General features: G+C 40.2%; 1 protein-coding gene across 1 annotated transcript in view; it reads left to right on the top strand.

Annotated features, from left to right (window-relative positions):
* The window catches only part of LOC136881153 (glomulin), a 28,968-nt gene extending 18,369 nt beyond the window's left edge, over positions 1-10,599 (top strand). Inside the window, exon 3 of the mRNA XM_067153817.2 lies at positions 8,134-10,599. Coding sequence (XP_067009918.2) covers positions 8,235-9,974 — 1,740 coding nt within the window. The 5' untranslated portion in view covers positions 8,134-8,234 and the 3' untranslated portion in view covers positions 9,975-10,599. The remainder of the gene's footprint in view (positions 1-8,133) is intronic.
* The last annotated feature ends 3,292 nt before the right edge of the window (positions 10,600-13,891 follow it).

Below are 13,891 nucleotides of genomic sequence, written 5' to 3'. Positions count from 1 at the left end.
ACCGATGACCAAGGCTGTCTAAAGCCCTTAAAATGGAAACAAAATACAATCATTGCATGTGTACCGTGGTGCAGCTGCTTATAAATATAAAAAATAACCAGTGTGCCAAGAATGGTGGATAACATGATGTGGCCTTTGTCTGCGATTGAATCAAAGGTATCCACAAACAGCAAGGCATATAGCCTACTCTAAAACATCACATTCATTTGCTCACAATAATAACTTTTGAGGATTACTAAAAAGATGGTAGATATTGGTTCATGACATCATTCTCGATTGGTACAAGAAATATTTGCGCTCGTACTCCTTATCCTATATGCTGTATACTAACGTTTACTTGCGGCTTTGCATGCATTGAATTCCTTTCAGTTTTATATGATTTTCAACCAATGGTAGTTTGCATCTGGTTTCCTGTGAGGTAATGGCTGTGTTTGTGAAGCTCGACAGTACGTGTACAGCTGACAGTTCTACGAGCGGACAGCTGAGAGACCTTGTGGCCTCCGGAGAGGCCGTAGACGACCTACATGTGGGATGATGATGTGGGAAAGGGTGAAACCCGGTGTCAGCATTTAAACTCCCCTCCAATGGGGGTGTGGATGAAAAGGACATGAGTCTGCATAATTATAAACTATGAGATTGGCCACTAGGTTAGGATCATGTAGTCCAGGAGATGGTGGCTTTGGCAACCCTTAAGATGGTTTTCCATAGTTTCCCATTTTCAGACCAGGCAAATGCTCGGGCTGTACCTTAATTAAGGCAATCCTACCCCTTTCCCATCCTTGCATCTCCAAAAACCTTCAATATGTTAACCAAACATTCTGTTAGTGAAGTATGTTCCACCAATGGGACTCGAAGCAGCTAACGATGGTGTCAGATCACAGAAACTTGATGTCTTACCAATCATGGCCACCTGACCTCGTGATGGCGGGTTTCATCTCCCCCTGCTCTTTCTCTCCCTAACCAGTCAAGTATCTTTCCTCACCTCGCAGGTGAGCTGAACCTGCCATACAAGAAACACTTCCTAAATCAATACTTACTTACTTACTTACTTACTTACTTATCCGGCGCTACAGCCCTGTGTGAGCCTTGGCCTCTTGTACGATAGTCCGCCATCTACTTCAATCCTGAGCGGGTGGTCTCTATGGGCGGATGTTCATTGCCCTCAAGTCGGCTTCAACTTCATCGCTCCATCTATTACGGGGCCTTCCTTGTCGCCGTCTTTTATCTACTCGGGATTTAACTACTTTTCTTGGCATTCGATCTTCCTCCATTCTTTCCACATGACCAAGCCATCGCAGTCTCTGTGCCTTAATAAATCTAACTATATCCTCCTGGTCTAATATGTTCTGTATTTCAGCATTCGTCCTTATCCTCCAACCATTCTGGTCTTGAATTGGGCCATATATTCGTCTAATAATCTTTCTTTCAAATATTCTTAATTTATTTGCGTCATCAACTAAAAGGTTCCAGGCTTCTGAGCCATATGTCACTACAGGTCTAATAAGGGTCTTATATATTTTGAATTTTGTATGTTTAGACAATAGACGAGATTTAAATAATGTGAGATTTGCGTAATAGGCCCTGTTTCCAGCTATTATTCTACTATGTATCTCCTCACTTATTCTATTATTGTTTGTCTACATGGTTCTCAAGTACTCAAAACTTCGTACATTCTCAAACTTATGCCCATTTATTGTCAGATTATTTTGACTTCTTTTGCCCTCTATAACAGTCACCTGCATATACTTAGATTTACTGTCATTCACCTCCAATCCCATCCGTTTTCCTGCTTCCTCCGTTTCAAGAAACATTTCCTTCAAGTATCTATCATTCCTGGCCATTAACACTACATCATCTGCATATGCACAAATTTGTTTAGATTTATATACAATATTTCCTGTATACATTATTTTTTTCAAGGACTTGGTTAATTGCCAGATTAAACAAAGTAGCTGAGAGTGCATCACCTTGTCTGACTCCTGTATTAAGAGCAAACTCATTTCCAATTCTTTCATCCACCATCACCTTTGCCCTTACTTCTCCTAAAGTGATTCTGAACATCCTAATCAGTTTCTGTGGTATTCCTATTGTCTCCATATATTCATATAGCTTATCCTTGTATATACTGTCAAATGCTTGTCTAAAATCTACGAACAACATATGTAGATCTATATTATGCTCATAGCATTTTTCCATCGTTCGACGTACCACGAATATTTGATCTACTGTGCTCCTATTTTGCCTGAAGCCACACTGCACTTCATCCAATCTTTCTTCAGAATATGGAGTCAGATATTGTAAAAGGATATTTGAAAATACTTTATAGATGATATTCAGCAATGTAATTCCTCTATAATTAGTGCATTCATATTTATTTCCCTTCTTATATATTGGGAAAATTATTCCTGTATTCCACTCATCAGGTATCCGTTCTTCCTCCCAAATCTTAATAATCAGTTCATGTATCTCTCGTAGCATTTCTTTGCTACTATTTTTAATCAGTTCACTTGTTATTCCGTCTTCTCCTGGTACTTTATGGTTATTTAATTTTGCAATAGCTTTTTCTACATCTTTCAATGTGGGGGCATTTATCCATTGTTCTGGCCCACTCTGCTCCATATGACTTTCACTTTCTTCCACATCTTCTCTTTCCTTGTTGAGGAGCTCTCAGAAGTATTCGGTCCATCTTGCACTTATTTCCTCTTCATTCTGTAATAGCTTACCTTCTTTATTCTTACAGCCATTCAATCTTGGCTTATACCCCTTCCTGAAATAATTAATTTCATTATAGAATTCCTTTGTCCTCTTATGTAACCTTTGTGTCTCTATACTCTTTAGTTTCTTCTTAATCATCTCTCTTTTCTTCTTCTTACAGATGTTATTAGCTTCACGGCTGCATTTCTCATAATTTTCCCTATTTGACCTTGTATCTCTCTGTAACATTTTTGCTCTTGCTGCATTCTTCTTTCCAATTGCTTCCACACACTCCATATCAAACCAAATATTTCTTTTCTTTTTAGCTGTACCCAGTGTTTCTTGTGCCGCATTTTGTATGCACTTTTGAACTTTTGCCCACCTTTCCTCTATTCCAGATACTTGTCCAATCGTCTGTAAAGTATTAACCCGGCATTACTCGCTAGGTCTTTACGTGCGCCGTTACTCGCTGGTGAGTGCAGCGCTCACCTTTATGTTTAAAGGCTATAATATGTCCATATAAATATGGAGGTATTTTTAATATGTCCATTTGAGATAGTTATTTATTTAGGAACACGGCCGAGTGGAGTGGCTATGGAGGCAAGCTCAACATTCGGGAGACGCGTGAGTTCGATCCCCACCGTTGGCTGTCCTGAGAATGGTTTTCTGTTTACGCTTCCAGGCAAATACCGGGGCAGTTTCTATTCACAGACTACAGCCGATTCCTTACACCTATTTAGCCAACTTCGTTCACCATCATTTATTTCATCTTTATTAGCTCTTCAACTGAGGTTGGCGTCAGGAAGGGCATCCGGTCGTAAAACAAGCTATGTACATTGATATCACAGTTTGCTATAAACGAAAGTTTCTCTCCTTCCCCAAAACTTGCAGACACTCTGAAACAGAGTTATGATCACTTCCGTAAACCTCATCTATTTCATACCATCAGTCTCGATGTTCAAGACCTTCCCTCCTTCATTTCACACAACCACGAAAGTATCTGATCACTGGATGCCACAATAACTTGTAAATATTGTCTAACAACACCTACAGTATAAACATTTCGCACTAAACACAAGCATAAAACAAAAGCTGACTTATTACAATGAGCGAAATATAAGTAGCACAGTTCCTCGCTACTGAGCGCACCGCTCACCAAACATACACTGCCGTGCCTAATAATGAATTTCGGGTGTATATTTTCAAAGATAATTAAAATGACTGACACATCCCCTTCATAATAATCTGTTACAAAGGTACAGGGACTTACAAAGGTGGAGGTTTTGTAACATTCCAACAAGAAGCAATATACTACGAAGGTGAGCGCTGCGAGTAACCGCGGGTTAATCATTTTGACTGGAATTCTTGTTTTCCTTCTGGTTGTTGTAGTTTTTCCAAATTCCATTTCCTTCTTTCCGTAGGTTGTCTCCTCTGTCCTGTTGCCAATTTTTGTCTCACTATTGCTTTCACTAAATAATGATCAGAATCACAGTTTGGCCCTCTGCATGTCCTTACGTCAATAATGGATGCTGCATGCCAGGTCTTTAGGAGTGCCTTCAGCGGAATGTCAGTATGCTAAAATTGCACAGATTCCACTTTCCATCTCCATTCTCTCTAAGAACAAATGAGTCGAACAAGAGGTGTGGCTGGATGCTTTATCTTGATGGACCCATACAGTGCTGGGATATCTGTGTTCTAAACGGGTATTAAAATCTCTTGCTGACATTAGAGTTCACTTTCACATTATGTGTGACACGGCAAATAGTTTACTTGCCATTGTAGCAGTATCCAGCAATGATCATGAAATTCCTTGGAAAACTTTACTGGCATTCTTTATACAATGTTTGATTGTTTAAATTTTTTTTTTTTTTTTTTTCTCTAGGGACAGTAGTAAGTCTAGCAGGGTTTGTTACAATCATTAGGGTACACATATGCTTCGCCTAATGTCATCACACACTTCTGTCTTTCCCCTGCCAGACAGCCTCATACAGCTTTCGTGCATTAGTGCGACTTTCCGGAATAGGACGAGGCAACAGCTTGTAAACTCGAAATCATGTTTGTTTTTTTTTTTGCTATTTGCTTTACGTTGCACCAGCACAGACAGGTCTTATGGCGACGATGGGACAGGGAAAGTCTAGGAATGGGAAGGAAGCGGCCGTGGCCTTAATTAAGGTACAGCCCCAGCATTTGCCTGGTGTGAAAATGGGAAACCATGGAAAACCATCTTCAGGGCTGCCGACAGTGGGGTTCGAACCCACTATCTCCCGGATGCGAACTCACAGCTGCACACTCCTAACTGCACAGCCAACTCACCTGGTAAATCACGTTTCTTGCACATTCGCTGTATTGCAGAATAGCTATATTTAGTATCGGAAAGGGCTGTTATGTAGCCCTCCCAGTGAGGGTCAATCCACTTCGGCATTGTTACAGCTAATGTAACTAAATTCTACACAAGTACTGATGTGAATCAACGTTCCCCGTTTTGACGTGCTCAATTTGATAACAGCGTCGCCAGCGGCCTTCAAACTTATCACCAAGATCCTGAACAATCTTGTGTATAAGGGAAGATTTCATATAAGATTGTATACATGCTTAAAGCAGGGTGGCCACGCGCGACATAAGTTCGGCTGGGACAACTGTCGTAGAGCAGAGTACAAACACTGTGCATTCGGTCTTAGTTTGTTTGGGAGACCCTGTATATTATTTTTCTTATTAAATTCTACTCCTTTCTTTGTAGTCCATTTTCTGAAGATCTTATAGGTATTTACTTTTTATCTGCAATTTATCGATTGGGTGCAAGCTGCAAGCTCAGAATGTTCCACTTACACATAAAATGTAATTTTCTGGAATTCCGTTAGTCTTTGAAGAAAATGTATATGAACATTTTTGTTTGAAAATAAATTCTCTATCTTGTATATATGTATGCTCTTTTTGTTTATAAAAACAACAATTAACTGCTTATGTATGCGCCAAAACATACAAGCCATTTCTTCTCAAGCCTTCTGGAAACTACTTCATCCGTTCAGGTTATTTGCTATGAACAGGCTTTTTGGAACAGGTGTAGCAGGTATGCTCTGCCTCTTTTCTTCAAGATCATCCCTTAAGTGACAAGTTGGAGTATTCGGTACCTCATAATATGATGATTCGATACCTCATTGCCAGAATGTTCTAAGTTGTCCCCCTGTGGGTGGGGGTAGTAGAATAACACCCGTTGTATCCCCTGCCTGTCGTCAGAGGTGACTAAAAGGGGCCGCAAGGGCCCTGAACTTTGGAGCGTGGATTGGCGACCACGGGGCCCTTAGCTGAGTCCTGGTATTGCTTCCACTTACTTGTGCCAGGCTTCTCACTTTCATCTATCCTGTCCGACCTCCCGTGGTCAACTCTTGTTCTTTTCCGACCCCGATGTTATTAGGTTTGCGAGGGCTAGGGAGTATTTCATTTTCATGCCCTTCATGGCCTTTGTCTTCCTTTGGCCGATATCTTCAGTTTTTGAAGTGTCAGATCCCTTCCATTTTTCCCCTCTGATTAGTGTTTTATAGAGGATGGTTGCGTAGTTGTACTTCCTCTTAAAACAATCACCACCACCACCTGTTCTAAGTTGTTCTTGCGTTTTATTCATTTGTTTTGGTAATTTTTTTTAATCACATGGTCAGATCATATTCTAAATACGCATTAAAAAATTGGCGTATGGCTTTTAGTGCCGGGAGTGTCCGAGGACAAGTTCGGCTCACCAGATGCAGGTTTTTTTAAAATTTAACGTCTGTAGGCGACCTGCGCGTTGTGATGAGGATGAAATGATGATGAAGACGACACATACACCAGCCCCCGTGCCAGCGAAATTGACCAATTAAGGTTAAAATTCCTGACCCTGCCGGGAATCGAACCCGGCACCCCTGTGACCAAAGGCCAGCACGCTAACCATTTAGCCATGGAGCCGGACAGTAGGCATTTAAATGAACATATGAAAGGGATCTTCTTCTCAGACACCTTGGTCAATGGCCAGGACACAAATCCATATAAAAACTCCTGGAATTTGCAGTGTCTAACTATTCATTTTTCTATATCAAGTGTTAAGTGTCTCATTTTTGTTATGGTGGATCTTGTTTTTTATATTCTCATTCTATTCTCTGCCTCTTGGTCCCAGTGATCATTTAAATTACTTCCCAAGTAGATGATATCACCTGTCGACGGGAATGGTAGAATACATCCCCTGTATCCCGAGCCTCTTGTAAAAGGAGACTAAAAGCGGACACAGAGGAGGGGAGGGAGTTTGAGTTGGCAACCACAGGTCCCTTAGCTGAGTCCACTTACCTGTGCCAGGCTCCTCAGCTTCATCTTTTGTATCTGACCTCGCTTGGTCAACTTGATCTTTTCCAACCGCAAAACTATTAGGTTTGAGGCCTAGGGCATCTTTCATTTTCATGCCCTTCTTGGCCCTCTTTTTCTTTTAACGATACCTTCTTTCTTCAAAATGTCGGACCTCTTCTATTTTCCTTCTGATTATTGTTAACGGAGGATGGTTGCCTAGTTATACTTCCTCGTAAAAACAATGAATCACCACCACTCTCTCAATTTGGTTTGTTCCTACCAGAAGTCTGTCCTGAGTTGTAGTCCTGCTAATGATTAGGTACTTGGTTTCTCGATGTTGAGATCCAAACTGTAATCTAACTCAGACTAACAACTGGAGATCCACAAGGTACGGTACCATCAGAATAGTGAATGATGTTCAAGCTTTCCCCACTGATCTTGATGCCACTGTTAAGTTCTGACAAGGCCTCTGAAGACATCCCTGAGTCTGAGGACCCCTCCTTCTTCCTCGCTTTGCCATTGATATCCTGGTTGTTGAACTGCTGACGCAGATCGTAGATCCATTTTGTTTATTGGCGCCCGCTTGTGTTTCAACACCAGTGGGGCTGAAAAGTTGTCACCTCATTTGTTCCGCTCAGCTGCTCTTAGACTTTTCTCTTCTTCATACTCTGGGTAGCTGAAGATCCAGGGTTCTCTTGCCCTTGTTCAATCACCTTCTCACCCGCTCACGTTGAACCTTCTCCACAACCATCTCTTTCACGTGTTACATGCTTCCGATGTGCTCATTTTGGATGGGATATTTCTTTAAAACTCTTGCTGACATTCTAAACATCATCTCTGTGGCATTCAGGTGACTCATTATGTTCATAGAATGTAGTTCTAGTAATGTAGTAGGAATTTTGAAGCTTAAGTAAGTGCAGGCCTCGTCTTTTCTACTGTTAATCATTTTCATTGCGAACGTATATTTTATTAAATTTATGACTTGGAAAAGGGACAGTACTTCAAGATTATATTATGGATGTGACCTGCTTTATGAATTGTATGTACCACTGTCTGTTATCTCTGTAGTAGCGCTATTTCTTGATCTTATATAACGTGAACATTGTGATAACCAAATACATTTCCTTGCAGAGAAGCACTGGTGTCACCAAGAGAAGTCAACTTGTCAACATAAACTAGTAGCAATGTCGACGCCTGACTCGAGACTCAACATAAAGTAGCTGAAAGTGGCAATGTCGACGCCTGACTCCAAGGAGCAGTTGGATGCATTCATCGACACTGTACGCAATCACCTTTCCAATGGCCAGCTAGACCAGTTGATGGTCATTATTCACGATGAGAAGAACATACAGCAGTTGAAGGATACTAGCTGGGATGTCATTCCTATTATAACCCAGTATCTTAACGAGAAAGAATCTACATCTCACGAACTTCTGAAATGTTGCAAAGGGTGTCTTGAAGAAATTGCCAGAAAGGGAAACCCAGAAGAAACTTTGCTGGAATTCCTTGCAGAAGCTGAAGACTTAAATAATGATGTGAAATTTATTGCTGTTTTGCAACCCCTCTCAATTGTTTTATTGAGGTTACCAAAGAAGAGGGGCCAGTCTATGGAGTGGTGTTTCAAAACTGTCCAAGAGCATTTCAAGGCATTGCCTGAGCAGAATTTGTGTTACAATGAAGAAAATGTGAAAGTAGCAAACAAAACAAAGTTCATTCAGCGTGTTAGGGACTTGTACTTAGGAGCTATTCCTTTCTACAGATGTCTTGTAGATGAAGTTTGTCACCATCTTAAGGAACTGGACAATGATGTAATGATTCAGAGAAAGGCTCTTATAAGCTTTTTATTACAGCTCCTAGGTAAACCTTATATGTTTTTGGATGACACTGCAATGGAAAGTGTGGAATTAGCTTCGAAGGAAATTGTTGGGTGTCTGTGCGACTTGGTCATTGATCCAATGATATTTATGGACTTCACTGAAGAAGAGGATGATCTGTTCCTAATGTCAGGAGTTTGTGGTTCCCATATTTCAGGTTTGGACTCTTATCTAAGGACAAACAAAGTTCCTGTGCAGTCTCTTGCAGTTCTTTACTATCTAATACTGTCAAAACGGATACACTTGGACTGTGTCCCCTGTGTGTACCATCCTAGCTTCATATTTCACCACGCGTTACATCTGGCATGCTACTTACTTAAATCTAGTGAAAATGTGATCATTGTCAAAGGCCTTCGATTGACTGAAGCCGTCCTTATGAGACTTCAAGATACGTTATTGGCTGCTCGTATGTTAGATCTACCAATACATTATGATTTTACCAAGTTTCTTGTTAACATCATGGTTTACTGTCCAGTTAAAAGCACCAGGATATTAGCAATAAACTTGTTCAAAACTTATCTTTTTAAATTTGATCTGAAAGGACAATATCTGCTTTTGTTTAACCTTCATAAATCAGTTGATCATTCATGTTCTAATCTAAGGGGATTTTTAATGACACAGATAAAAGAAATTATACATAGGACTTTAAATGAAAATATTACATCAATATATTTCACTGGAAAATGTCTGTGTGATTTGATGGCCTTGTACTGCAATGTTCCACAAGAACCTGATACATATTTATTGGAAATTTCTGATGAGGTCATGTCAGCTCTCAATTTAATTCGCTTCTTAATCCTTAGGGATAAAGATGACAAGACTGGCATATGGACTTACTTAAGAACTCTTGAGGATGGCTTTTTTAAAAAATTATCAGAGAGTTTGAAATACTCTCGGGAGTATTACAATAGGTTAGAAATGGAGGCAAAAGACTCTAAAGAAAAGTTTAGTGTCACTGTGAGGAATGAGGAACTTTCATTGAAGTCAGAAGATGAGAGACTGCATGCTCAAAACCTGTTTGATCTAATAGAAGACATACTGGAGCGTGTGAAAGAGTGCTTAGCCGAAAGTAGATTAATGAACACTGAAGCTCCTTGAATGTTACTACTACTCTTAGTGCTCGTTGAGTTTGTCCCTGTCTGAGACTGCTATTACAGTTCTTGTTTGATGTACTTGGTTCAAGATATGGTAATAATTAATGAACTGTGCAGTGGATACAGTGAGGAACCATCAGCATAGTTGAAGAAAAGTTTTCATTTCATTTTGATTTAGTTTTTTAGTTCACATTCCTGGCAAAATAGAGTACAGGTCATATTAGACCTTCTGAATGTATTTTGGTATATTATGTGTGCCATATACTGGGTGAACAAAATAAAACTAGCCTGGAAAACATTTACAGTAGGATTGACGCAGGACTGACCCTTATTGGTGAACATCACAGAAGATGCCGGAAATGGTTCATCTGAAGAAATGAAGAGAACCGAGTATCCAAAAGTCCTGACTCCACTTCACTCAGGAACCACCGGTAGAACTCAACCAGCAAAGGTTCGTCTAGACAATTTAATCCTTGCACAAAAGTAAATTTTTAAAGATACAGATGCAGGTCCTTTTGGATAATGTTTTGACATGACGATCTCTTAATTCGCACTTGGACAGATAAACGGCGTCGAGATTTTGTCTGACTTCATTTCAAGCTTTCCTTCACTTGAGCTATATTTTCTGGTATTGAAACTCTTTTCAGATAGTTACGGTTTTTATTCGCTACAGAGCCTGTTTCACGCCATTTTGCCACTAAGTTTTGCATTGCAGACTTTGCTGGAGGTTTTTCCAAAACATTTCCAGTCTTAAACTCTTGCACAAACAGTTGAGCACAGGTTTTCCACGAATCGTGCTTCGCATAACACTCGACAATGAACACGCGCTGTGAGCACCATTTAACTGGTCACTAAACAGGTCTGCTCTTCTCACTCACTCTTACTCGGGAGATGCGCACGCGCAGACATGTGACATTAACCAATTGATGCATTGAAATCACAGTTTCCAGTGTTTCTGTGATGAGCAGTTCTGCGTCAGTCTTTTCAGGACCAGTTTTATTTCGCCCACACTCTACCTCATGAAATGTATACAAGGCCTTTTCAAAAAATAACTGAATTTTGAAAATAACTGTTTAGGAGGCTTGCCTGTTGCTTGTGAAGTATTCCCCTCCACCATTAGTAAAATGCTCCTAACACCATTTCCAAAGCAGTCTGGATAAGCAGTTCGGGGATTGCATTCAGTTGTGCTGTGATTTTCAGTTAACTTCAGTCATCTTCCTATCACGGTGAATTTCATTTTGGGGAATAGAAAAAAGTCTACTGGGGCCAGTATTGTGAGCTGGAGAAAGCTCCAGGGATTGTTTCTCCACAAGTTTCTCTCAAATGTCTCGAGACTTCCTGATTATACCAGTGCTTCACCTTTCGACATTCAAACAGGAATTTATGGTGCTACAACACCTTCTTCTTGCTTCCGAATTTGGCCAACTGTGGACCGTGTGTACCTTAATGCTTTCTGGCTAGTCTTCTTCATTTCTCATCCTAGAACATCTTCGTTCGTTCACTTCTTATTTTTCTCTGCTCCTCAGATATTACAAATTTGGGCCTGTTCTTCCACTGCTCTTCATGGAATTTGTGGTCATCTACTCGAGTTCTGAACTTCTTTCTGTTGAGGATCAATTCTGGTGTTATTTTAATTTCTTCTGCATCCTTCTTAACCTCCTCCACCCATTTTATTGTCCTTCTCAATCCAATTATATATTTAAATATTCTTTTAGTCGGTTGAGGCGGTTGTCATTCATTCTGACGATGTCCATAAAATTTCAGTCTTCGTTTTCACGTTGTGTCCATGATCTTTTCGGAATACTTGTAGAGATCCTCATTTCTCCTTTTCCTTCATGTCCCATCCATTGTTTTCTGAGGTCCAAGAATTTTCCTCAGTATTTTCATTTCCTTCTTGATTTCTTTCAGTTCCCCTTTTTTATTTAAGATAAGGCATTCTGAACCGTACTGCCCCTCTGGTTTTACAAGAACGCTGTAGTGTTTAATTTTGGTTTTGTAGGATATTGCCTGTTTATTGTACCTGTTCTGGGTCAGTCTGTAGGCCAGTTCCAATTTTCTAGCTCTTTCCTTGTTTGCCTCGTTGTCTAGTCCATTGATATAAAGTAAAGAGACTGTTCGATCTGTTCTGGCCTGCTTTCTCTGGTCTTGGCAAATTACCATAAGCTGTCATCGTCTGATATGACTCTGTAAACACTTTTCCTAGTTTAAAGCAGAAGCGAATGTTGATGCGCTGCTTGTAGCATTCAGACATCTCGACAGTTGCAACATATACTCAACACACTCATTAGCTACTTAGAGAGGATACCACTGTAAAACATCACATACCAGGAACCACTAAGACTTCACATTTGCACTTCAGCATTCACTTATTTTTTGAACAGTCCTTGCATGATGAAACACTGGTTTCCATATGTTTTGGTGCTGAGGGAAGAACAGGTTCAGCCCTTTAAAATATGAAAAGCATAGGTTGCAGCTTGCAAGGTGTTGGAGTGAATCATCTCAACTCAAGGTGCTTGTATTTATGAGGAGACTGAACATTGAGCATATGCTTGTCAACTTCCTTCATTGCAACTGTGAGGTAACAACCATGCAATGTTCTTCGCATCAAACATCTCAGCTCAGGATAACTCTCGATACTGCTGTGAGAGCTACAAAACCTGGTATCAAAAAGTGAAGTCTTGGCAGTGGTACCATATTTAAAGTCAGTTTTCTGAGATCAGCATTAAGCAGTCCAGGGAACTTACTGCACATGGTTACACCAGACATTGTAACGGATACAAGATGATTGATGTCACCAGACGTAGGTGTGGTTAATTTCAGAGTCAGGAAACAAATATCGTAGAGAGCCTCATTGTCACTGCAGAATATCTCGTCTGTACTTTCAACAAGCTGATGTACTGATAAAGTAGCAATATAAGGCTCGACTACAGTATTAGACACGTTGGGAGATGGGACAGCATTTGATCAGGATATTCCTCTCTAATTTTTTAAATAAGTAAAGTGCCCATTCCAGAACCTGTTCCTCCTCCCAGGGAGTGCACTAGTCTCATCCCTCTGCTTCTTTCCTCACTACATCAAGAACACAACAATAGATGAATTTTATTGTTTCCCTTAATACAATAATAATTAAAGTTTACCGGGGGAGTTGGCCGTGCGTGTAGAGGCGCGCGGCTGTGAGCTTGCATCCGGGAGATAGTAAGTTTGAATCCCACTATCGGCAGCCCTGAAAATGGTTTTCCGTGGTTTCCCATTTTCACACCAGGCAAATGCTGGGGCTGTACCTTAATTAAGGCCACGGCCGCTTCCTTCCAACTCCTAGGCCTTTCCTATCCCATCGTCGCCATAAGACCTATCTGTGTCGGTGCGACGTAAAGCCCCTAGCAGAAAAAAAAAAAAAAAATTAAAGTTGTATGGTCCACCTTTTTCAATACTATATTATGCAATATTATTGAATTATATTACTAAACTAGACTCTAGTTTTGATCTTGGCTGGCCATCTTCAGCTGTAATGTAATACATCTCATAACTAAACAAATGTAAAAACAAACAACTGACATGAAAACTATGTACAAAACACACAGTGTATGAACTAAGTGTAAAATCTGAAAAATAAATTACGCCCTAAATTCTTAAAATGAAATGTTCCCATAGTGCTTGTTAAAATCGTGCTGAAATGCTGTTCGACATTGTCAGGACGGCACATGAAGATATGGTTAAAACTGACACATTCTTAATTTGTGGCTGGTATGAATTCGCAATTCATAGCGGTGTCCATGAAGTTAACCTGAATAAATGATAAAATTAGATAAAATTAATTAAAAGAAGGAGGGAGAGAGAGGGTTTTAGTCAAATGGCATAGGTTGTATGAGACTTGCATCTCGTTGCGGCAAGTGGTGCGTGGTGTATTGTTGTGTGCCTCGT

The sequence above is a fragment of the Anabrus simplex genome, chromosome 9 (assembly GCF_040414725.1).
Source record: "Anabrus simplex isolate iqAnaSimp1 chromosome 9, ASM4041472v1, whole genome shotgun sequence".
NCBI lineage: Eukaryota > Metazoa > Arthropoda > Insecta > Orthoptera > Tettigoniidae > Anabrus > Anabrus simplex.
The sequence above is the reverse complement of the archived record's forward strand: the minus strand, read 5'-3'. Positions and strand labels throughout refer to the sequence as shown.